Raw genomic sequence first — 24388 nt, 5'->3', positions numbered from 1 at the left:
GCCCCTAGAAATCCCGCCCCCCGGCCCTGTCCCCGGCCAGGTGCGCGAGCCTGCGCGCTCCTCCTCCGCCTTCTTCGGCGGGTCCCTGGCGCGCCGGGGCCGGGGCCCGGCTGGGGCGGCTGCGCGCACGGCGCCTCTCCACCAACCCGCTACCCTGCAGGTCCCTCGCTCGCTCTCCATCCCTCTCCGGCGCTCCCTCGCTCCCCCCCCGCCCTTTGATTGACAGGCAAGATGTCGGTGTGGAGCGAGGCAGGAGCTATTGCAGCAACCGTCACCCCCGGAGCCTGGCGGCGGCAGCAGCAGCAGCAGCAGCAGCGCGGGGAGGAGACAGCAGCCAGCCGCAGTAGCCGCCGCAGCCGCGGGAGCAATGCAGGCAGCACCTTGAGAACGCGCTAAAGCACTTCCAAACCGTGGACCATGCCGTGTCCCTGCAACTGGGAGGGGGGCAAACCAGATTTTTTTTGACATAAAAGCAAGCCAGCTAAAAATATATAATTTTGTCCTTCAAGGAGCCGGTGTGTAAAGAGTGAGCGCTATTTTTCTTCTCCTCCTCCTCTCCCTCCTCCTCTACCTCCTCCTCTCTCTCCTCCTTCTCCTCCTCCTTTTCCTCCTCCTCCTCCTCCCTAAGTATACAGACAGCATCACATCACCTGGTTTGCTTCTGAGAAACAGCATCTCTCCTTTTCAGGGACCAGAGACTCAGAGAGGAGACATTCTAATGGAGTCCGCTTGATACCCCAAAATAAAATAATAAATTTTGGCTCTTGTCCCCTCCTCCCACTCCCACCCCCTCAACCCTGTGTGAGATGTTGGATTTCTTCTTCATGAGACATTGTTGAGAAGTCGCAGTGGTTGGAGAGGCGGAGGGGTAGACTACCTCTACTCCCCCCCCTTTTTTCTCTCTGGGAGGAGGAGGAGGGGAAGGGGGTTGCAGAGCAAGCGATGGATGAGGAAAACATGACGAAAAGCGAGGAGCAGCAGCCTCTGAGTTTGCAAAAAGCCTTACAGCAGTGCGAACTGGTCCAAAACATGATAGACTTGAGCATCTCCAACCTGGAAGGTCTTAGGACCAAATGTGCTACCTCCAACGACCTCACACAAAAAGAAATCCGGACCCTGGAGGTAGGTGTTGCCTACGGAAAAAAAAAAAAAAAAAAAAAGCAAGCCTTCTTTTCCCCTCCTTTCTCCCCACGGTCCCCTTTCCCTCTGACTCTGTTTATTGGGGGCTGGGGGTGATGGTGCGGGCAAGCAAGGTGGGCTGCTTTTCTGTGATTTCTCTCCTTGCAAAGCCTGCATTGGATATCCTTTTACTGTGCTGCTGTCGTCTGCGCTTGGCTGGGTGGTGGTAGTAGTAGTAGTAATTGTTATTCTTTATTTATTATTATTGTTGCGGCTGTTACCGTTATCATTCGCTTCCCGGCTGAGGAGGAGTTCTCTCTTTTTTCCGCTTGTGGATTTGTTTATATGCCACGGGGGCTTGTGTGCCGGGTAATACATTAAGGAGCTGCAGAGAACCCACGTGACCTTGCGCATTCTGCAGGTGGTCAAAAGGTGGTTTTTGCTCACAGAATGAGGCCGCCTGTCATTGTAGACCTCTTCTTTTCCTGGCCTTCTTCCCCGCCCTCCTTTTGCTCCTTATTATTTTTTTTTTTTAATCAGTGATATACATGTCAGGAGGCAAGATGCATAGAAAAAAATCCCTATGGAGCTATCCATTTCCAATCCAATCGTTTTGATGCAGTGAGCTGTTGCAGGCCTAAAACGTATAAAAGGAAAAAAAAATGCCTCAATCAGCACACATAGGTGGTGTAGGAGAATACTCCTGAATCTCAGTGGGGCTGCGAGGAAAGAGGAAAGGGGTCGGGGAGGAGGAGTTATCTTTGGCTTCTTGTAACATTCTCCTGCAGAACTTGAGGGGGAGTTTGAAACAGTTTTTTGGGGGAGTGGGATGGGATGAGGGATGGATGCAAAGTTACTCAGAAAGAAGATGGCAGAAACTGCTTTTTTCTGAAGGCCATTTGGTCAAAGGAGGAAGGTTTAAAGAGCCTTAGGAACTGCCAAATGCCTGGTGTTCATGAGATCATTGGATATCTGCATTGTTCAAAATGTTTGAAGGGTTCAACTCACTTCCTTCTCTCAAACCAACCCAGCTATACACATGGGTTGATTAAATTTCAGAACTTCCACTAGCTGGCATCCACCAAGGGTGGGGGCAGTGGGGCTGGGAGAAAAGGGGTTCCCCCTGTGGTGGAGTGGGCATGAGCAATACTGAGACGTTCATCTTGCTTCTGGCACATGAGTTCCCAAGGCTTGAACTCGTCAGTCCCTAGTGAATCTTGTAGCCCTCCTGCCCCTGTTCTAGCCTGGATAGGTGCTTTTCTTGGATTCACTTTGGGTCTTTCTTTTTCTTCCGTGATTTTAAATTTGGCTGGATGTCAACATGCAGGAGGTCATCCCTTCGAAAGGAGAGAGAAAGAGAGAGAGAGAGAGAGAATGCTGTTTGCTGCCCTAGGATGCATGTCTGTGTGCACCTGTCATCTGGAAATGTGATCCTCAGAGACGAAATAAGATCAATGTCAAGGTGTATTGGGAGAGTGGGACTTGTGTTGGGAGGCACAGGTATTGCCTTTCCTGGAGCTTGGGAGAGCAGGTGAGGCCAGAGCTCTGCTGCTGGAAGAAAGTGTGGGATGTTCTGATCCAGCCTTCTGTCTCTGCCTGAACATTGCCCAAGAGTAGACTCTTCAGACCTGCATGCAGTCAATAAATAACCCCAAAAAAGCCATCCGAGCTCTCTTCTGTTCCTCTGAGTCAGGAGTCCCAAATGCTAGTTTGTGTATTCCTGTGTAAGTTTCTTCGAAGTTTTCTTTTTCTTTTTTCCTTTTGTTTCAAACATGCTCCATCCTCTGATAGCTTCCTGGATGGGGATGTGCCGCAGTGGGCATTGCCTTCTTTCTGCATAGTGGTTTCCCTTTTAAACTGGGGGGATGGAGGCACTGGTAGGATGGCTGTGGGGGAGTTGCAGTTGTAGGAAATGCATCTGTTTTCAGTTCCCTCGTCCCAGTATGCTACAGAGCATGCCAACCACTTTCATCCATCTTGCCCAGGGAATGGTCTTGAGCAATGATTCCAATTTCTATTTCCCAGATTTATAGGGTTAGGGAGGGTCCCTGCAGAGGGGCTGGTAACTCAGGGTCCAAATGAGTCCAGCCAATCCTAACATTTGGGTGCACGGAATTTTCTAATTTTGTATATCAGAACCATATGAGGATGCTTGTTAAAATGCAGATTCGCAGCTTCTCTAACCCTAGAGATTCTAATTTAGCTGGGTTTAGCGAGAGGGCCAAGGAATCTGCGTGTAATAAACAGTCCAGGTATTTCTGATACATGTTTTCAAATGGACACTTTGAGATGCTAATCCATTAGGAGAAAGATGTGATATTTCAGCTATTTAATGGTGAACACTAATGCAAGTAATGAATAGATGATCCCTGAAAAGGGTGATAATGAACAGTATTTAATAGCATGTATACACTTCTGTAGAAACAAAAACATGCAAGGTGGACTTGGCCTTCAGGACGCATACTTCATGACAGAATAATGTGTATGTGAAATAATGATAAAGTCCAAGTGGTAAATAATATGGGGGACAACGTGTGGGCCCATTAGGCCTGTTTTTGTTCAGCTGCATGAAATAGAAAACCCAATCACTGCGGTAAGGCAAATAATGGTTTCTCTTCATGTAACAAGAATTCTGGAGACATATAACTGCTTCGGTTCGCTCAGTAGGTCAGTAATACCAGGGCTGATGTCTTTGGGAATTCTCATGGCTTTTCTCTTGTGGTTGCAAGATGGTTCCTGCAGCTTCAGCGATTACATCTGGGTGCGAGGTAGTAAAGAGGAGGACCTGGTGAGTGTGAAGGAATAAAGGGTTCCCCAGGACATCTCTTCCTCCTCACCTTGCAGATGATTTTATCTCTTGGCCAGCACTGAGTCCTAGCTGCAAGGGAGCCCGGGAGGTGGGGAAGTGGGAACACCACCGCAATCGGCTTAGATGGATCATGATCCATTGTCTGAAATGACATGTTGCCACTCCATGCAAAATCAGGGCTCTGCTAGTGTGGAAGGAGGCACAGGTAGATATTAAGTAAGTAGACAGCCAGCGATGGCAGCCATGGCACATTATCAGAAGATATTTTGGTGGAAAAGAAAGTTCATGAACTTTGAGTCAGACTGATATAGTTGTAAATTCTAGCTTTTCTTTTTACTTTGTCTTGGGCTAGTGATTTAAGTTTTCTGATTTATAGTTTTATGTTTTTGGCAAAACAGCAATAATTAAATAATATTCCCTGCTTCAGAGGGTGGTCATAAGGATTGAAAGAGATAATGTTTTCAAGGGTCTAGCACTGTCTGGAACAGAGTGGCTGCAGGTGCTAAATGAATGACAGCTGTGATGATGATAACGATTGGCATTACATGGTGTTGACTAGATGGCATGGAAGGGAGCAGTTCAGATTAGAGAGAGAAAAGGAGGAGCTTGAATAACATTTCCAAAGTATGTTCTGTAGAACCCTAAATCTGGGATGTTAGCATTTTTCATTCTTTCAACAAATGCTGACAGCTAGGCACTGTACTTAATGCTGGTAGTTAATAAGTATTCTGTGGACAAAACAAATTCTATGGTTAATAAGTTTGGGAAGAGTTGAGCTAAGCAAAGGGAAACAGGCATCTTTACTGCAGGACTTCTCAGAGCCTTTAATATGCTACCTATGTGTATTAGGCCTCCAAGAGAGGATAGAATGGAGTCTTGCTCTGTCACCCAGGCTGGAGTGCAGTGGCGCGATCTCGGCTCACTGCAGCCTCTGCCTCCTGGGTTCCAGTGATTCTCCTGCCTCAGCCTTCCAAATAGCTGGGATTACAGATGCCCACCACCACGCCCAGGTAATTTTTGTATTTTTAGTAGAGACGGGCTTTTGTCTTGTTGGCCAGTTTGGTCTTGAACTCCTGACCTCAGGTGATCTGCCCGCCTAGGCCTCCCAAAGTGCAGGTGTGAGCCACCGCACCCAGCCCAAGGATTTCTCTTGGGATTTTTGTTCCATAGAATACACCTGGGAAAACATTTGGCAAAGCAGGGAAACCTTCTTGGTTGGGGAGATGGGGATTTGGAGTGAAGGATGAGGAGGGTTTAGATTGCAGCAAAAGGGGAGAGCTTGCTGGACAAGAACAACGAACCAGATGAAGGTATTTGAATGCCATCATGGGGGCAGCCTAGAGACCATTTTGCCCAGAATGGAGGGTACCTGGTAGCCTGTCATAGGAAATGAATTTAGGCCACTAACTTCTGGGATCCAACTAAAGATTAGACAGTCAGACCAACAAAGTTTCATCCCTTTGCGGAAGGAGATAGAAGTCTTCAAAGCTTTTGGAATGAATATAATAGAAAAGTATAAGCTTTTTTGTTTTGTTTTTCCGAGGCAGGGTCTCATTCTGTAACTCAGGCTGGAGTGCAGTGGTGCAATCATGGCTTACTGCAGCCTTGACCTCCAGGGCTCAAGTGATCCTCCTGCCTCAGCCACTTGAGTAGCTGGGATTACAGGTATGCATCACCATGCTTGGCTAATTTTTTGCATTTTTTAAACAGAGACAAGGTTTTGCTTTTTGCTATATTGCCCCAGCTGGTCTTGAACTCCTGGGCTCAAGCAATTCACCTGCCTTGGATGGCAGCCTACAGCAGGGGCTGGCAAACTTTTTCTGGAAAGGGACAGATGGTAAAGAGTTTAGGCTTTGTGAACCCTGCAATTTTCATCAAAGCTACTCGACTCTGTGCTGTAGCATGCAGCAGCCATGGGCAGTACATACATGAATGGGTGGGGCATTTTTCTTTTTCTTTCGAGACAGAGTCTCGCTCTGTTGCTCACGCTGGAGTGCAGCGATATTATCTTGGCTCATTGCAACCTCTGCTTCCCAGGTTCAAGCGATTCTTTTGTCTCGGCCTCCTGAGTAGCTGGGATTACAGGCCTGTACCATCACGCCTGGTTAGTTTTTGTATTTTTAGTGGAGACGGGGTTTCAGACCAGCCTATTGGCCACGCTGGTCTCAAACTCCCGACCTCCAGTGATCCGCCCACCTCAGCCTCCCAAAGTGCTGGGATTATAGGTGTGAGCCATCAAGCCCAACCTGGGGGGAGGCAGTTTTCTAATAAAACTTTATTTGTGGACCCTGAAACTTGAAATCGATATACTTTTTGCATGTCATGAATATTTTTCTTTTTTTTTTTTATATTCATAGTTGTACAAACTGTAGTTTCTGGGCCTTGCAAAAACAGGTGATGGTGGCTAGGCACAGTGGCTCACGCCTGTAATCCCAGCACTTTGGGAGGCTAAGGTGAGTGGATCACTTGAGGTCAGGAGTTCGAGACCAGCCTGGCCAACATGGCGAAACCCCGTCTCTACTAAATATACAAAAATTAGTGGGGCATGGCAGTGGGTGCCTGTAATCCCAACTACTTGGGAGACTGAGGCAGGAGAATCACTTGAACCTGGGAGATGGAGGTTGCAGTGAACCAAGACTGCGCCACTGCACTCCAACCTGAGTGACAGAGGAAGACTCCATTTCAAAAACAAAAAGCAAAACAAAACACCAAAAAACCAAACCAAACCAAACCCAGGTGATGAGTCATATTGGGCCCATGGGCTGTAGCTTGCTAATCCCTAGACTGTAGGAAGGATGGGAGGGGAAAACCTCTGAAAGACAGAGACCACCCTAACATGAGCAAGTGACACTAGAATGGGAGAGTACTAGCCAAGCAGAAGTAGTTCTGAGCTGGATTCTGTTTTAGTTAAATTGCAAGGGGAAAAAAATATTAGGATTTGGGGTTGGACAAGTATGGAATCTCCTTGTATAGCAAGGGTATCATAGCTTTTTTTTTTTTTTTTTAGAGACAGGGTCTTGCTCTGTCACCCAGGTTGGAGTACAGTGGTGCGATCATAGCTCACTGCAGCCTTGAACTTGTGGGCTCAAGCGATCCTCCTGTCTCAGCCTCCTGGGTAGCTGAGACTACAGGCACATGTCACTGCACCCAGCTAATTTAAAATTTGTTTTATAGAGACAGTGTCCTGCTTTGTTGCCCCGGCTGGTCTTAAACTCCTAGCTTCAAGCCACCCTCTTGTCTTGGCCTCCCAAAGTGCTGGGATTACAGGTGTAATCACCACGCCCGGCCTCCTGGCGTTTTTTTGCTCTTCATATATTCCATCTCCATTTTCTATTGCTGTGTCATGAACTATCTTTAAACTTAATTTTGTTTGGAAAACTTTGGGCTTAAGACAACAATTTGTTATTTTCATGATTCTGTGGGTTGGGCTTGGCGGGAGGGTTCTGCTGGTCTTGCCTGAGCTCCACTCATGTGGCCACATTCAGCTGGAGGAAGAGGAGGATAGGAAAGCTGAGACTTTCTCTCCCTGCGGCCTGTTGGTGTGATAGCTTGGGTTTCTTACAGGTCTTCAGTATTCCTAGAGAGCAAGACGGAAAGTGGCAAGGAGTCTTAGTATTTGGAAATCACAGAATGTTACTTCCACTGGAGTTGTGACATAATATAAGTCCCATGGCCAGTCTGGGTATAGAGGATGGGGAAATAGACTCCCATCTTGGTCGGAGAAGCTTCTAAGTTAGTGATTTAATTAGGACAGATGTAAGAAATAGACCCCTAAATGTCTTTTTCTTGTTTGCTAAACAGTCCAAGGAGGGTGTTCTTGGTTGGCAGGTGGCGGGCCATTCTCTCATGCTCCAGACCCCTTCCCCTCTGCAGCATTATCATTGGTGCATCTAGAAGGGGGAGAAAGTTCAGAGAAGACAAAACCTTATTTCCCAAAGTTGCCCTCATCAGTGCATTTCCTTATGCTTGTATTTCCTTAGCGAGCATTCAGTCACAGCACTGCAAAGAAGATGGAGAATGAAGTTTAGCTGTTGGCTCAGGAAGAAGAGAGAATAGGCTGGTGTGGTGGGTCACGCCTATAATCCTGGCACTTTGGGATGCCAAGGTAGGAGGATTGCTTGAACCCAGGAGTTCGAGACCAGCCTAGACAATGTGGTGAAGCCCCATATCTACCAAAATACAAAAATTAGTCAGGTGTGGTGGCACGTGCCTATAGTCCCAGCTACTCGGAAGGCTGAGGTGGAAGGATGGTTGGAGCCTGGAAGGCGGAGGTTGCAGTGAGCCGAGACTGTACCACTGCACTCCAGCCTCGGTGACAGAGTCAGAACCTGTCTTAAAAAAAAAAAAAAAAAAAGAAAGAAAAAGAAAATAGTGATTGCTGAATAGCTAGTAGTCTCTGCCACAGCTAATGATAAGCTGTCATATCGGTTATGTATTGCTAGAGAACAAGCCACCTCAAAACTTAGTAGCTTAAAACAATCATCATTTGCTCAGGTGCCTGCAGTTAGTTATGGACTCAACTGGCCAGTTCTGCAGGTCTTGCCTGACTCACTTGTGGTTGTGTTCATCTGATGGCCTGACTGTGGCTGGAGAGTCCAAGATGGCCCTGCTCACATGGCTGGTGGTTGGCTGCAGTGCCTCACTTCTCTGCTCCCCCCATGGCTTTTCTGGCAGGATAGCCCGCGTTTCTTACATAGTGGCAGCAATGGTGTTCCCAGAGGACAGGCCTCAGTGCACAAGCCCTTCCTAAGCCTCGGTTTTGCAACCTTTGCTAATGTCCTCTTCGCCAGAGCATGTTACATAGATAAGCCCAGAGTCACTGTGGCTATGGATTCCAGGAGGTGTGGTCTACTGGGGGGCTAGTGAACAATCCAATGTCACAATATACCACAGCCATGAAAATTAACCAAAACAAAAAGAGCATAGGAGAGCAAGGGAAAGATACGGGATGATCAGTAAAGGCTCCTTCATGGAGGTTTTACTAACTCCAGGAAGCAAGCCATGAAATATTTGGGGGAAGAGTGTGCCAGGCAGAGGGAACAGCAGATGCAAACTTCTTTGGTGGGAACATGCTTGGCATGTTATTGGAACCCCAAGGAATCCACTGTGGTTGGAGTGCAGGGAGTGGGCAGGGAAAGGATGAGGAGGGACAGAGTGGGAGACAGAAGCTGGTCATCGGGGGCTTTGCTAAGACACTAAGGTACTTGAAGTTTTTTTTTTTTTCTTTTGAGACAGGGTCTCACTCTGTCACCCAGTTTGCAGTGCAGTGTCACCATCATGGCTCACTGAAGCCTCAACCTCCCAGGCTCAGTCCTTCCTCCCACTTCAGCCTCCCGAGTAGCTGGGACTACAGATGTGCATCACCATGGCTGGCTACATTTTAAAATTTTTGGTAGAGATGGGGTCTCCCTATGTTGCTCAGGCTGATCTCCAAGTCCTGGGCTCAAGTGATGCTCATGCGTCAGCCTCGCAAAATGCTGGGATTACAGGTGTGAGCCATCATGCCCAGCCTTGGATTTTTGCTCTAACTGTGATAGAAGCCCTTTGAACCAGGGGTTATGTTTTTAAATGATCTTCTGATTGCTGCCGGGTAAACAGACTGTAGGAGGTAGGCATGAGAGCAGGGAGACAGGTTGGTAGTAACTGTGGAAGTCCAAGTCCTCAATGACTGTGCTTTTGACTGGTATGATTGTTTTGGGGTGGACGGGGCAGGTGGCTGGATTCAGAAGGTCAAGTGTGTGGACGGTGCTGATGGATCTGATGTGGAGGTGAGGGAGAATCAAGAATCAAAGAGTATTCCTAGGTGTTTGGCTCAAGTGCTAGGAGAATGGGGGTCCCCTTGTTTGAAATGTGTAGACTGGAGGTGGGATAGACTGGGTTTGACAGTCAAGTCCTGTTTGACATGCTACATTTGTCAGGTAGACAGCTGGGTGTATGAGCTTGGAGCGCTGAGAAAGGCCAGAGATACGAAGTTCACTTAATAAGCCGTGAACCAATTTTTCAAATTGTTAAAGTATTAATATTGTTTAATTAGTACATAATGTACATATTTTCAGGGTACATGTGATATTTAAATACATTCATATAATGTATAATAATCAAATCTGGGTAACTGGGCTATCATCACCTTAAATGTTTATCCTTTCTTTATACTGAGAACATTCAGATTATTCTCTTCTAGCTATTTTGAAACATACAATAGATTATTGTTTACTATAATCACTCTACTGGTTTTTTCAACACTAGGTCTTATTTTTTCTGTATATCTGTATAAAGTATTATTTGTAATGGCTGTATAGTATGGCACGGATGCCCCATCATTTCTCACTTTATTTTATTTTGAGACAGAGTCTCACTCTGTTGCCTAGGCTGGAGTGCAGTGGTGTGATCTCCGCTCATTGCAACCTCTGTCTCCCGGGCTCAAGCAATTCTTGTGCCTCAGTCTCCCAAGTAGCTGGGATTACAGGCACGTGCCACCACACCCAGCTAATTTTTGTATTTTTAGTAGAGACGGAGTTTCACCATGTTGGTCAGGCTGGTCTCGAACTCCTCACCTCAAGTGATCTGCCTGCTTAGGCCTCCCAAATTGCTGGGATTACAGGTGTGAGCCACCATGCCCAGCCCCCATCATTTATTTAACCAAAATTCTATTGTCATGTGCTTATGTTCATACTTTTGTGTTTTTATAACAACGCCACAGTGGATTCCTTGTGGCTAATTCTTATTTTCAGCTCCTAGAAATGGAACTGCTGGATCAAAGGATATGCAAAAGTTTAGGACTTTCCACAGGTTTTGCCCAGCTGCCCTTCACTGGCAGTGTTGGAAAGGGTTCATTTCCCCATACCCTCAGCACAGGAGTATATTTTATTTTATTTTTTGAGTGTGAGTGTTTTGATGTCTAAGAGCTCAGGGTTAAGGAGGCTTTTGTCTCAGGTCAGAATGTGATCTTTACTGTTTTTAACTGGGTAGGGCCTGGGTACCTGGGGTAATGGGGAATGCTTAGTTTTCTGCACAAAATGGTCAACCTCGGCTGGATGCAGTGGCTCACGCCTGTAATCCCAGGACTTTGGGAGGTCAAGGCAGGCAGATCACTTGAGGTCAGGAGTTCAAGACCAGCTTGGCCAACATGGCGAAATCCCATCTCTACTAAAAATACAAAAAAATTAGCTGGCGTGGTGGCACACGCCTGTAATCCCAGCTACTGGGCGGCTGAGGCAGGAGAATCACTTGAACCCAGGAGGTGCAGGTTTCAGCGAGCCGAGATTGCGTCACTGTACTCCCCCAGTCTGGGCAACAGTGTGAGACTCGGTCTTAAAAAAAAAAAAAGTCAGCCTGTGAGGACCTGGCCTTTTCCTTTTGCCCTGTGTTCATAAAAGGGTGTGTGTGTGTGTGTGTAACTCACAATTCTAACGCATGATACATGTTATGTCTGAAGGGTTCACTCCTTCCTCTGGGTTTTGGAAGTGGATTCTAGCAGGGAATTTGTAATCTATCACCTTTCAATAGGTAGAAAACTAGGAAGTCTTTCCACCTGATCCAATGATCAGGTGGATCATTGGATCCAATGATCCAATGAGAATGGATCATTTCCTGGGCTTCTACCCATGTGGTCCCAACTGTTGGGAAGAGGGATAGGGCCTGGCCTTCCTTCTTGCCCACCATGTGCTGCTCTGGGTGTGGGGACAGGGGAGGTGTTGAGAGGCTGAGGACGACAGGAGACACATGGCAGCCAGGAAGGAGGATGGAGAAGCTGAAGGATGGGAAGGGAAAAGGGACAAAAATAGGAGAAGAAAGTGAAAAAGTAGAACGATTTTCTTCAGCAGGGCTTCTGTGATGCTTGGAATGTGTTTCCAGTGGGTCGTGACCACAACCGTGGTGGTTGCTCCTTTACAGGCAGGTTTATTGAAGTTTAGAGTCACCAATTTGACCCAAACTGACTGAGTAAGGCAGCCGCGGACACAGGAACAGATGGAGGTTTACTGCTCTCCTGTGGACTCCCCAAAGGTGAAATGACCCGAAAGAGAAGAAAGAAAGATGAGGATAAACGGAGGGCAAAGGGGAAGTATAGACGTTAATGGTAATGATGTGATTAGAGGTGGCAGCCATAGGATTAATGACAGTCACGATGATGGAATACTTACTCTGTTGCTAAAATGCTTTCTTTGGTGACTATTTGTGGATGACAGTTATTTGATAGAAACAGAGGACTGATAGAACCAAAGTAGGGCATTCATAGAGACGGGAGGATGAGATAAAGAGAGGGAGATATTTTAGACCTGAGCTGTCCAGTGTGGTAGCCACTTGCTACATGTGGCCATTGACCAATGGAAAGTCAGTGAGTCCTAGTTGAAATGTGCTGTTAGTGTCAAATACACACCAGATTCCAAACGCTTTTTTAAAAAATTAAATGTATGTTTTAAAAGAGATGGGGTCTCACTATGCTGCCCAGGCTGGTCTTGAACTCCCAAGCTCATGTGATCCTCCTGCCTTGGCCTCCTAAAGTGCTGGGATTACAGGCAGGAGCCACCACCCCCAGCCTAAACTCTTAGTATGAAGGAAAAAAAAGTAAAATATTGCATTGATAATTTCTCTTTTCTCTTTTTAAAAAAAGAAATTTTTTAGCGAGACAAAGTCTCAACTGTGTCACCCAGGCTGGAGTGCAGTGGTGCAATCACGGCTCACTGCACCCTCGGCCTCCTGAGCTCAAGCAATCCTCCCACCTCAGCCTCCCAAGTGACTGGGACTACAGGTACATGTCACCACACCTGGCTAATTTTTAATTTTTTGTAGAGATGAGGGTCTTGCTATGTTGCCCAGGCTGGTCTCGAACTCCTGGGCTCAAGCAGCCCTCCTGCCTTGGCCTCCCAGAGTTCTGCGATTACAGGCATCACCCACCATGCCCAGCCTTGATAATTTTTATACTGACATATTAAAATGATAATATTTTAGATATACTGGGTTAAATAAAATATATTAAAATTAATTTCACCTGTATGCGCTTTCCTTTTCTTTTCCCCTGAGGCTACTAGAAAATGTTAAATTACAAAAGTGGCTCACTGTATATTGCTGCGGAACAGAGATGTTTTTGAGCACTGAAGCGATTTCTCTGTTTTGCCATAACAGAAATCTTGGTCTTGATGAGGACTGAAAATCTGGTCTCCCGAGAGTTACCAGGCAGCCATTGATTAAAGCAGTGGATGCATTCCAAAGATGGATGTGTTTGATTTTCCTGAACCAGAAAAGTGAGATCAAGACTCAGAAATAATAACCTGACTCCCTGCAAATTCAAATGGGTGCTTTAAGCAACATAGACTAGCAGTTAGGAGGGCTTGAGCTCTGAGGTGAGATTGTTTGGGTTCCAGTTTGGTTCAGGACTTAACTAGCTAAGTAACCCTGTGCCAAATGATCTCTCCTTTCCAAGCCTCAGTTTCCTTATTTATAAAATCAGGATTGTGGCTCACACCTGTAATCCCAGCACTTTAGGAGGCCAAAGCAGGAAGATTGCTTGAACTCAGGAGTTTGAGATCAGTCTGAGAAACATAGGGAGATAGCGTCTCTACAAAAAATAAAAAATTAGCCGAGTGTGGTGGTGCATGCCTGTGGTCCCAGCTACCTGGGAGGCTGAGGTGGGAGGATCGCTTGAGCCCAGGGAGATTGAGGCTGCAGTGAGCCATGATCATGCCAGTGCATTCCATCCTGGGCAACAGAATGAGATTCTGTCTCAAATGAAACAAAATGATCATTTTACATGAGGTTGTTATGTGATTGAATGGAATCACACATTCAGGAGCTGGGTAGAGCCGAGTGCCTGTCACATGGAAATTTTTTTTTTTTTTTTTCTTGAGACAGGGTCTCGCTCTCTTGCCCAGGCTGGAGTGCAGTAGCACAATCTCAGCTCACTGCAACCTCCATGTACTAGGTTCAAGCGATTCTCCTGTATCGGCCTCCCCAGTAGCTGGGATTGCAAGTGCATGCCACCACACCCAGCTAATTCTTTGTATTTTTAGTAGAGATGGGGTTTCACCATGTTAGCCAGGCTGGTCTCGAACTCGTGACCTCAAGTGATCCACCTGCCTTGGCCTCCCAAAGTGCTGGGATTATAGGCGTGAGCCACTGTGCCCGGCTGCAAATTCTTAATAATTCTTGACTTTGGAATTTTTGATGATCATCTCCGCTGTAGATTTGCAGGAGGGAGCTGAGGGTACTTCAGCCCTGCGTGGTGCTGAGCTCTGCATTGCCATTTGGGGAGATACCATCCTTGCAGTATCATTCATTTATTCAGTAAATGTTAGCTAAGCCCCCAGTGTGTGAGAAGAAGAAACCCAAAGAAGGCCTTTATAGCATAGTGGCACACCCACTAGGCTGCAGGTGACAGAAGGAACAAGATTCCTGACACTCCATCTGGATCTTTGAATTTGCCCACAGATGACGCACCTCCCCCATCAGTGGCTAGCAGGCCTTAGTCTTTAAACCACATGCTCACCCTAACTCTAAGTTGGATAACGAAGTATGGAGTTGGGCCTTGCAACTTCTGTACTTGTCTTAAGCTTGCATGGTGAAGAGTTAAAAACTCTGATGTCTGAGCATCTGAAAAGCACATCCTGTAAAGGTAGGGGGAACCTTCAGAGGTTGTCCAGCCCCATCTTTGCCCAGTGTCCAGATTTAGGGTGAGTGCTACCTCATCAGGCTCACCCTAAATGATTTTTTAAAATCAATTTTTTGTTTTGGAAAATATACATAAAATTTACCATTTTAATTTTTTTTTTTTTTTTTTTTTTGAGACAGGGTCTTGCTCTGTTGCTCAGGCTGGAGTGCAGTGGCGTGATCACAGCTTGCTGGAGCCTTAAACTTCAGCATTCAAGTGATTGTCCTGCCTCAGCCTCCTGAGTAGCTGGGACTACAGGTGTATGCCACCATGCCTAGTTAATTTTTAAATATTTTTGTAGAGACTGGGTCTTACCATCTAGCTCATGCCAGTCTCAAACTCCTAGGCTCAGGTGATTTTCCCACCTCATCCCCAAAGCGGCATTGAGAATTACATGTAGGAGTCATCGTGCCCCACCCATTTCAACTGTTTTTAAGTGTACAATTCAGTGGCCTTAAGTACACTTACAGTGTTGTATAACCATCACCACTATCAACTTCTGAAAGGTTTTTTATTGTTTTAAACAGAAATTCTGTATCCATTAAGCAATAACTCCCCTGTACTCGCATTCTCTGGCCTAGTACATGGTAACTGTCATCTTACTTTCTCTATGAACTTAATACTCTAGGTACCTCATGTAAGTAGAATCATATGATATTTGTTATTTTGTGTCTCACTTAGCACACAATTTCAAGGTTCATCGTGTATCAGCACTTCATTCATTTTTATGGCTAAATAATAGTCCATTGTATGCATAGTTGGCATTTTGTATATTCATCTGTCAAGTTGAACATTTTTTAGGTTATATTCACCTTTTGGTTATTGTAAGTAATGCTGCTATAATACTGATATACGAGTATCTGTTCGAGTTCATGTTTTCAATTCTTTTTGGTGTATACCCAGGGGCGGAATCACGGGGTTATATGGTAATGCTATTTTTAATTTTTTGAGGAGCCACTGTAATGTTTGCCACAGTGGCTGCAACCCTTTTACATTCCCACCAGCAATCCAGCAATTTCTCTACATCCTTCATGACTTTCGTTAGTTTTCATTTTTAAAATTATAGCCCTCCTGGTGGGTATGAAGTAGTATCTCATTGTGCATTTGATTTGCATTTCCCTAATGACTAATGATGCTGAACATCTTTTCGTGTGCCTGTTGGCCATTTGTATACCTTCTTTGGAGAAATGTTTGCTCAAGTCCTTTCACAAGGCAGCCTTTAAAAGTTTTTTTTTTTTTTGAGATGGAGTGTCACTCCATTGCCCAGGCTGGAGTGCAGTGGTACAATCTCGGCTCACGGCAACCTCTGCCTCCCAGATTCAAGTGATTCTCCTGCCTCAGCCTCCTAAGTAGCTGGAATCAGGCATGCACCACCATGCCTGGCTAATTTTTGTATTTTTAGTAGAGGTGGAGTTTCACCTTGTTGGCTAGGCCGGTCTCGAACTCTTGACTTCAGGTGATCCTCCTGCCTCCAGCTCCCAAAGTACTGGGATTACAGGTGTGAGCCGCTGTGCACGGCCAAAAGTTTTTTTTTTTTTTTTTTTTGAAACGGAGTCTTGTTATTGCCCAGGGTGGAGTGTGTGGTAGGGCAATCTTGGCTCATTGTAGCCTCTGCCTCCTGGGTTCAAGCGATTCTCCTGCCTCACCTTCCCAAGTAGCTGGGATTACAGGCACTCGCCACCACACCAGGCTAATTTTTGTATTTTTAGTAGAGACGGGGTTTCACCATGTTGGCCAGACTGGTCTTGAACTCTTGGCCTCAGGTGATCCTCCCACCTCGGCCTCCCAAAGTTCTGGGATTACAGGCATGAGCCACCATTCCCGGCCCTAAAAGTTCTTTAAATTAAATTTTTTCAGCTTTTCTGAAGCATACGTAACAAATAAAGTGCATGTATTTAAGGTGTACAATATGGTGATTTGATATCTATCGTGGAATGATCACACAGTCAAGTTAGTTAACACATTCATCACCTCACAGTTGCTGTGTGTGTGTGTGTGTGTGTGTGTGTGATGAGAACATTTAAGATCTACCCTCAGCAAATTTTAAGTATGCAGTATAGTATTATTAACTCTAGTCACCACGTTGTATGTTAGATCCCCAGAATTTATTCATCTTATAACAGAAAGGTTGTATCCTTTGACCAACATTTCTCCATTTTCTCCTCCAGCTCCTGGCAGCCACCATTCTTCTCTATTTCTATGGGTTTGACTTTTTTAGATTCCACATACAAAATAATACTGTATTTGTCTTTCTCTGTCTGCCTTATTTCACTTAGCAGAATGACAAGGCAGCCTTTTGATCTCCTTGTGATGGTTAGAATTGTCCTCTTTCTGTTGAGTTGGATTCACTCCCTGGGAACCTCCTTCCTTTGATTTTGCTCTCTGGAGAACAGGGAATGAGGCCAGTCCCTCCTTTAGTTGAGGAAATAGTCTTAAGAAGACTAGATCTGGAACCTACCAGGTAGAGACAAGAGATGGCCACTCCCAAAGACCTCTGATGAGTCTCTGATCCAAACTTTGCAGCCAGCATCCCCCTGCTCTCCCCTGCTCTGTGTGAGTTCCATTCTTATCCATTTGAGCGGGGGGGTCTAGAGTTGTTGAAATGGTGAATTTCCCTTTGTCTGTCCACCTCCCCTACCCAGAGTATCACACCTATCAGAAATAGTCATGAGTGTTCCTCTGTGTGCCCACCCACAAAGGCACTGGGCTGATCCTTGTTCAGGATTGGTGGCTTGGACTTGAGCACTGAAGCCAATAGGTATAGAAGAAGAACTTGTTTTAAGTGGGTATTTAGGGACGTTGTTTTTATCAGGAGGCAGAGCAAGTTTAGATGCCACCGTTTTTATCTTTATCTGACTTGGAGAAGCAGTGTTTTGTGATAAACTCAAAAAGAAATATGCTTAAAACCTAAGCTGCAAGAATGAGTTTCTACCACCAGCTCCAAAGAAAGCCCTCTTAGAAGAACTGCTGGTGGCCGGGCGCGGTGGCTCACGCCTGTAATCCCAGCACTTTGGGAGGTCAACACAAGTGGATCACGAGGTCAGGAGATCGAGACCATCCTGGCTAACACGGTGAAACCCCATCTCTACTAAAAATACAAAAAATTAGCCAGGTGTGGTGGCGGGCGCCTGTAGTCCCAGCTACTGGGGAGGCTGAGGCAGGAGACTGGTGTGAACTGGGAAGGTGGAGCTTGCAGTGAGCTGAGATCATGCCACTGCACTCCAGCCTGAGCAATAGAGTGAGACTCCATCTCAATCAATCAATAAATAAGAAGAACCGCTGGTTGGCAGGACCTTCCTTAATTACTCACATACTTACCTTGTAACGGGAGAATAGAAGCGAATGCTAAATAATTTTGTTTTTCCCCAATATATTTTTACTTTTTTTCTTTATTATTATTATTATTATTATTTTTACAGAGTCTTGCTCTGTCACCCAGGCTAGGATGCAGTGGTGTGACTTTGGCTCACTGCAACCTCTGCCTCCCGGGTTCGAGTGATCCTCCCACCTCAGCCTTCCAAGGTTGCTGGGACTATAGGTGCATACAGCCACCCCCGGCTAATTTTTTTTGTTTGTATGTTTTGTGGAGACGAGTTTTGCCATGTTGACCAGGCTGCTCTCCAGCTTCTGGGTTCAAGCGATCCACCTGCCTCAGCCTCCCAAAGTTTAGGATTACAGGCATGAGCCACTGTGCTTGGCCTCAACATTTATGTAAGATTTCAAACATATAGCAGTTGAAGGTACTTTACAGTGAGCATCTGCCACCTGGTACCATTAACATTTTGCTCTCTTTGCTTTATTACATATCTATTCATCTATCCATCCCTCTGTCCATGAATCTATCTTATTGTTTGATGTATTAAAAGTAAACTGCAGTCCAGGCGCAGTGGCTCATGCCTGTAATCCCAGAATTCTGGAAGACCAAGGCGGGCGGATTGCCTGAGCTCAGGAGTTCGAGACCACCTTGGGCAACATGGTGAAACCCTGCCTCTCCTGAAATACAAAAAAAATTGCTGGGCATGGTGGTGTGCACCTGTAATCCCAGCTACTCATGAGGCTGAGGCAGGAGAATCTCTTGAGCCCAGGAGGCAGAGGTTGCAGTGAGCCGAGATCTCCCCACTGCACTCCCGCCTGGGCAACAGAACGAGACTCCATCTCAATAAATAAATAAACAAATAAATAAATAAATAGCAGACATCAGTGCATTTCTGTCTGTATATGTCTGTATATTTATCATTAATTAGAGTTCAATATTCATTCATTTGATGTAAAATGGACAATGAAACACACAGATCTTAAGCATATACTCCCTGAGTTTTGGCAAAAGGATACACCACTGTAACCTAAACCTCCATCAAGATATAGAACATTTACCATTATGTAGCTAATTCTCCCTCTACCTTCAAATCAACCAATTTTCTGATTCTTTTTCCACCATAGATTAATTTTGCCTGTTCTTAGGCAAAGAACTGTGTATAAATGCAATCATACATCATGTACTTTTTTATTTTTGACTTATTTTTGGGTGTACAGTCCTGTGAGCTTTAATTACTGTATATATTTGTGTAACTACTGCCACAATTTAGGATACAGAGTAGTTCTTTTATCCACAAAATTTCTTTCATGCTTCCCCAATATATTTCTACTCTTAACCCCTGGCAACCACTGATCGATTCTCCATTACCATAAGCTTTGTCTTTTTGAGAATTCTCTTGCCCATGAAACAAAATTGTATTATTTATTTTCTTACCATTGAATGTTGAGAATTATTTATGTATCCTGGATACAATCCTTTGTGAGATATGTGAGTTGCAAATATTTTCTCCCATTCTGAAGGTTGTTTTTTCTCCCCTCTTAACAGTGCTGTTTGCAGAGCAAAACGTAAAATATGATAAAGTCCAATTTATCACTTTTAAATTTATTTTCTCATAAAATTTTAATTTTTTTACAATTTACATTCAATCTATGATTCATTTTGTGTATTAGGTTGGTGTAAAAGTACTTTTATATATAAAAAGTACTTATATATAAAAAGTATATATAATACATAAATATATATATAAAAAAGTACTTATATTTTTATATAAGTACTTATATATATGTATTTTATATACATATAATTATATATTTTTGTATTTTATATATACTATATTTAAGCTTATATATATATATATATTTATATATATATAAATATATATATGTTTTGGCCTGGAGTCTCGCTGTGTCACCCAAGTGGGAGTGCAGTGGTGTGATCTCAGCTTACTGCAACCTCCACCTCCTGGGTTCTAGCAATTCTCGTGCCTCAGCCTCCTGAGTAGCTGGGATTACAGGCGCTCGCCACCATGCCTGGCTAATGTTTTGTATTTTTAGTAGAGACGAGGTTTCACCATGCTGGCCAGGCTGGTCTCAAACTCCTGACCTCGTGATCTGCCTGCCTCGGCCTCCCAAGTGCTGGGATTACAGGTGTGAGCCACCATGCCCAGTCTTTGTCGTTACTTTTAAAATGGCAAAAACTCCATTTACTTTTGCACCAACCTAATACATTTTGGTATATAGTATGAGGTTTAAATTCAGGTTCGTTTTTTTTGTGTGTGTGCTTTTGTATGTACAATTTTTTTCAACACCATTCATGGTAAAGCTGATTTCTATCTCCACTAAATTGCCTTTACACCTTTGTAAGAAAATAATTGTCTATATTCGTATCTATTTCTGGACTCTGTCCTGTACCACTGATCTATGTGTCTATTCCTTTGTTAATATCACATTTTTGTGATAACTGTAGCTTTATTGTAATTCTTTTTTTTTTTTTTTTTTGTATTTTTAGTACAGATGGGGTTTCACCATGTTGGCCAGGCTGGTCTTAAACTCCTCACCTCAGGTGATCCACCTGCATCAGCCTCCCAAAGTGCTGGGATTGCAGGTGTGAGCCACTGTGCCTGGCCTATTGTAATTATTAAAATTGATCAGTCAAATCTAGGTAAGGGATGAAAAAAATTGAATAGTGTGAGTTTCACCTTTATTATTCTTTTTCAAAAATTGTTTTAGCTATTTAGTTCTTTTGTATTTTTATATAAATTTTAGGCCAGCTTGTCTATCTATATCTACAATAAAAATCTGATTTTTATTGCAATTGCATTAAATCTGTATCTCAATTCAGGGAGAATTGACATCTTAACTATATAAAGTTTTCCAATCTGTGAACGTGGTATGTCTCTCCATTTATTTAAGTCTTCTTTTCTTTCTTGTATCAGCATTTTATAGTTTTCAGCATATAGATCCTTAACATGTTTGGTTAGACTTATACCCAAGTGTTTGATATATGTAAATGTATTTACTTTAAAAATTTTGATTTCCAATTATTTTTAGTATTAAAAATATAATTGATTTTTGTTTTGACCTTGTATCCTGTGACCTTGATAAACACACTTATAAGTACTAGGAACTGTTCTCCCCTGGATTTAATGGATTTTTCTACATAGATAATCATGTTGTCTGATAATACGGATAATTGATTTTTTAAAAATTTTATGTTTTTTTTTTTTAATTTTACTAGCCAGGATTTCCATTATAATGTTAGATGGGAATAGTGGGAGTAGATATCCTTGCCTTGTTCTCAGTCTTAAGGGGAAAGTGTTCAAATATTCCACCATTAAGAATGATGTTAGGTTTGTTTTTTTGTTTTTTGTTTGTTTATTTGGGTAGATGCTCTTTTCTCTATAAGGTTAAGAAGCTTCTTTCTATTCTTGGGTCCTTGAAAGTTTTCCATAATGAATAGATACTGAATTTTGTCAAATGCTTTGTCCATATCAATTGGTATGGTCATGTGGTCTGGTCCTCCCTCCTCTCCTCTCCTCTCCTCTCCTCTCTTTTTTTCTTTTTCTTTTTTTCTTTCTTCAGAGTCTAGCTCTGTCACCCAGGCTGGTATAGAGTGGCATGATCTGGGCTTACTGCAACCTCCACCTCCTGGGTTTGAGCGATTCTCTTGCCTCAGCCTCCTGAGTAGCTGGGATGACAGGCACGCACCGCCACACCCAGCTATTTTTTTTGTATTTTTAGTAGAGTCAGTCAGGGTTTCACTCTGTTGGCCAGGCTGGTCTTGAACTCCTAGCCTCAAGTAATCCATCTGCCTCGGCCTCCCAAATTGCTAGGATTGTAGGTGTGAGCTGCTGCACCTGGCCCATTCTTTAAACTATTAATATGATTTATCTTCTGTAGACTTTTCATATGTTTGCTTTAAAATTTTTGAACCAGCCTTGCATTCCTGGGATAAACTCCACTTGGTTATGTTATATTATTTTAATATACTGTTAAGATGTGATTTGTTAGTATTTTGCGGAACATATTTTTTTGTCTGTATTCATGAGGGATATTGATCTGTGGTTTTCCTTTTTTATACTGCCTTTGATTAGTTTAAGAATCAGGATAATACTGGGCCTAAGTAATTTTTTTGTGTTTGTGGAAAGCTTTTAACTACAAATTGAATTTCTTTAATGTTTTTAGGATTATTCATGTAGTGTATTTATTCTTGGTGAATTTTAGTAGTTTGTGGCTTTTAAGGAATCGGTACATCTTATTGAAATTGTTGAATTTACATGCATAGAGTTGTTCCCAGTGTTCTCTTATTATCCTTTTAATGTCGTGGGCTCTATGGTGATACTCCCCTTTTCATTCTTGATGTTGGTAATGTGTGTTTTTTTCTCTTTTTTCCTTTGTTAATCTGGCTGGAAGTTTATAATTTTAATTCAACTTTTCAAAGGACTAGTTTTTGGTGTAATTTATTTTCTCTAATGTTTTCCTGTCTTCAATTTCGTTGATTTTCATTCTTACTATTTTTTCTTTCTTCTGCTTACTATAGGTTTATTTTGCCCTTTTCTTCCTGTTTTGTTGAGGCAGATACTTATTAATAGATAAGACTTGAGAACTAGTTGACTTGAGAACTCTCTTCTGATGTAACTATTTATTGCCATGAATTTTCCTCCAAGAACTACTTTAACTGTATCCCACCGATTTTGATATATTTTCATTGTTTTCCAGTTCATAATATTTTCTAATTTCTTCTGAGGCTTCCTCTTTGATGCATGTTTTCTTTTGAACTCTGTTGTTTAATTTCTAAGTGTTTGGACGTATTTTATTATATTTTTTGATTTCTAGTTTCTTGGTTTCTCTGCTGGACAGGACCAGACTCACAGCTGATCCCGGGCCCAGGCTGTACACTGTTGGGGTTGTTGTGTTCGACCACTCATGTGGGCTTGGTGGAATGAGGATGGAGTGCCAGTGCTGGAGAGGTGCAGTGGCTTGTGTCCTCCAGAGCAGGGGGCGTTCCAGAGGTGGCTCTGGTCTCAAGATGGTGCCGTGCCGCAGCAGCCTGGCTCATGGGGTCGGTAGGGGAGTGGAATGTCCACCTTGTGCTCCTAATCTGGGACAAGGAAGCTGCTTGAATTCCCAGCACCTCTCCCAGCTGGTCTCACCTGGCTTGCAAGTACTGTGGGATTCTTCTGTAATAAGAACTATAGGTGTTTTCAGTGGCGAGAGGGGCTGGTTGCGTTCTAATGCTTACCTTTCCCCACAACAGGAAGCCTCTCTGGTTCCAGGCTGATCTGGGTGAGGAAGGTGGGGCTGCAGAGGCCAGTGACCTCCTCCCTGCCCTGCTGGACTTCCAATTACCAAAAGTATATCTCCTCTCCTTTTTTTTTTTTGCACACCAGCACTCTCCCTTTGATATACCAATCAAATCTTAGCTATTATTTCATTGCCTTGGTCCGTCCTTGTGGGAAGATGAGTGCCAAGTGTCTTTAGTCAGCCATCTTGCTGACAACGCTCCTCTAGTTTTATTCTATTATTGTTGTTGTTATTTTTTTTTTGGAGTCAGAGTCTCACTCTGTCACCCAGGCTGGAGTGCAATGGCATGATCTTGGCTCATTGCAACCTCTACCTCCTGGGTTCAAGTAGTTCTCCTGCCTCAGCCTCCCGAGTAGCTGGGTAGGAGTACGTGCACCCGCCACCACGTCTGGCTCATTTTTGTATGTAGAGATGGGGTTTTACCACATTGGCCAGGCTGGTCTTGAACTCCTGACCTCAGGTGATACACCTGCCTCGGCCTCCTAAAGTGCTGGGATTACAGGTGTGAGTCACTGTGCTCAGCCAGTTTAGTTCAATTATGATCAATGAACACATTTCGTATGGTTTCAGTTCTCTTAAGATGTTTAAGATTTCTTTTTTAACTCAGGATATGTTCCTTCTTGGTGAATGTTCCATGTGTGCTTGGAAAGAACACATGTTCTGCTGTTGATGGGAGGAGTGTTCTATAAATGTCAGTTATATCCAGTTGGTTGATGGTGTTTAGATCCTTGATATCCTTGTTGATTTTCTCTCTAGTTGTCTTATTGATTACAGAGAGAGAAGTGTTGATGTCTCGTACTGTAATTGTGGATTTGTCCATTTTTCTTTTTCAGTTCCATCTGTTTTGCTTCATGTGTTCTGAGATATTTTGTTAAGTGTGTACACATTTAGGATGGTTATGTCTTCTTGGTCAGTTCATCCTTTGTTGTTACTTAAAGTTCTCTTTAATCCCTGGTAATTTTCCCTGCTCTAGAAACTATTGTCTCTGATATAATATAGTCACTCCAGATTTTATTTTTTTAGGTTTTAATTATTTATTTGTTTATGAAACAGGGTCTCACTCTGTTGCCCAGGCTGGAGTGCAATGGCGAGATCACGCCTCACTGCATCCTTGGCCTCCCAGGCTCAAGCGATCCTCTCACCTTAGCCTCCTGAGTAGCTGGGACTACAGGCGTGTGCTACCACACTCAGCTAAT

At 43.9% G+C, this 24388-nt stretch overlaps 1 protein-coding gene across 1 annotated transcript in view; it reads left to right on the top strand.

Moving 5' to 3' along the window:
- Positions 1-942: 942 nt before the first annotated feature.
- Positions 943-24388, top strand: part of KSR2 (kinase suppressor of ras 2) — a 501760-nt gene continuing 478314 nt past the window's right edge. The window contains exon 1 of the mRNA XM_026456593.2: positions 943-1122. Within this exon, the coding sequence (XP_026312378.2) occupies positions 943-1122 (180 nt within the window). The remainder of the gene's footprint in view (positions 1123-24388) is intronic.

Source organism: Piliocolobus tephrosceles, chromosome 10, assembly GCF_002776525.5.
Source record: "Piliocolobus tephrosceles isolate RC106 chromosome 10, ASM277652v3, whole genome shotgun sequence".
Lineage (NCBI taxonomy): Eukaryota > Metazoa > Chordata > Mammalia > Primates > Cercopithecidae > Piliocolobus > Piliocolobus tephrosceles.
Note: the sequence above shows the minus strand (reverse complement) of the source record. Positions and strands in the feature narration are given on the sequence as shown.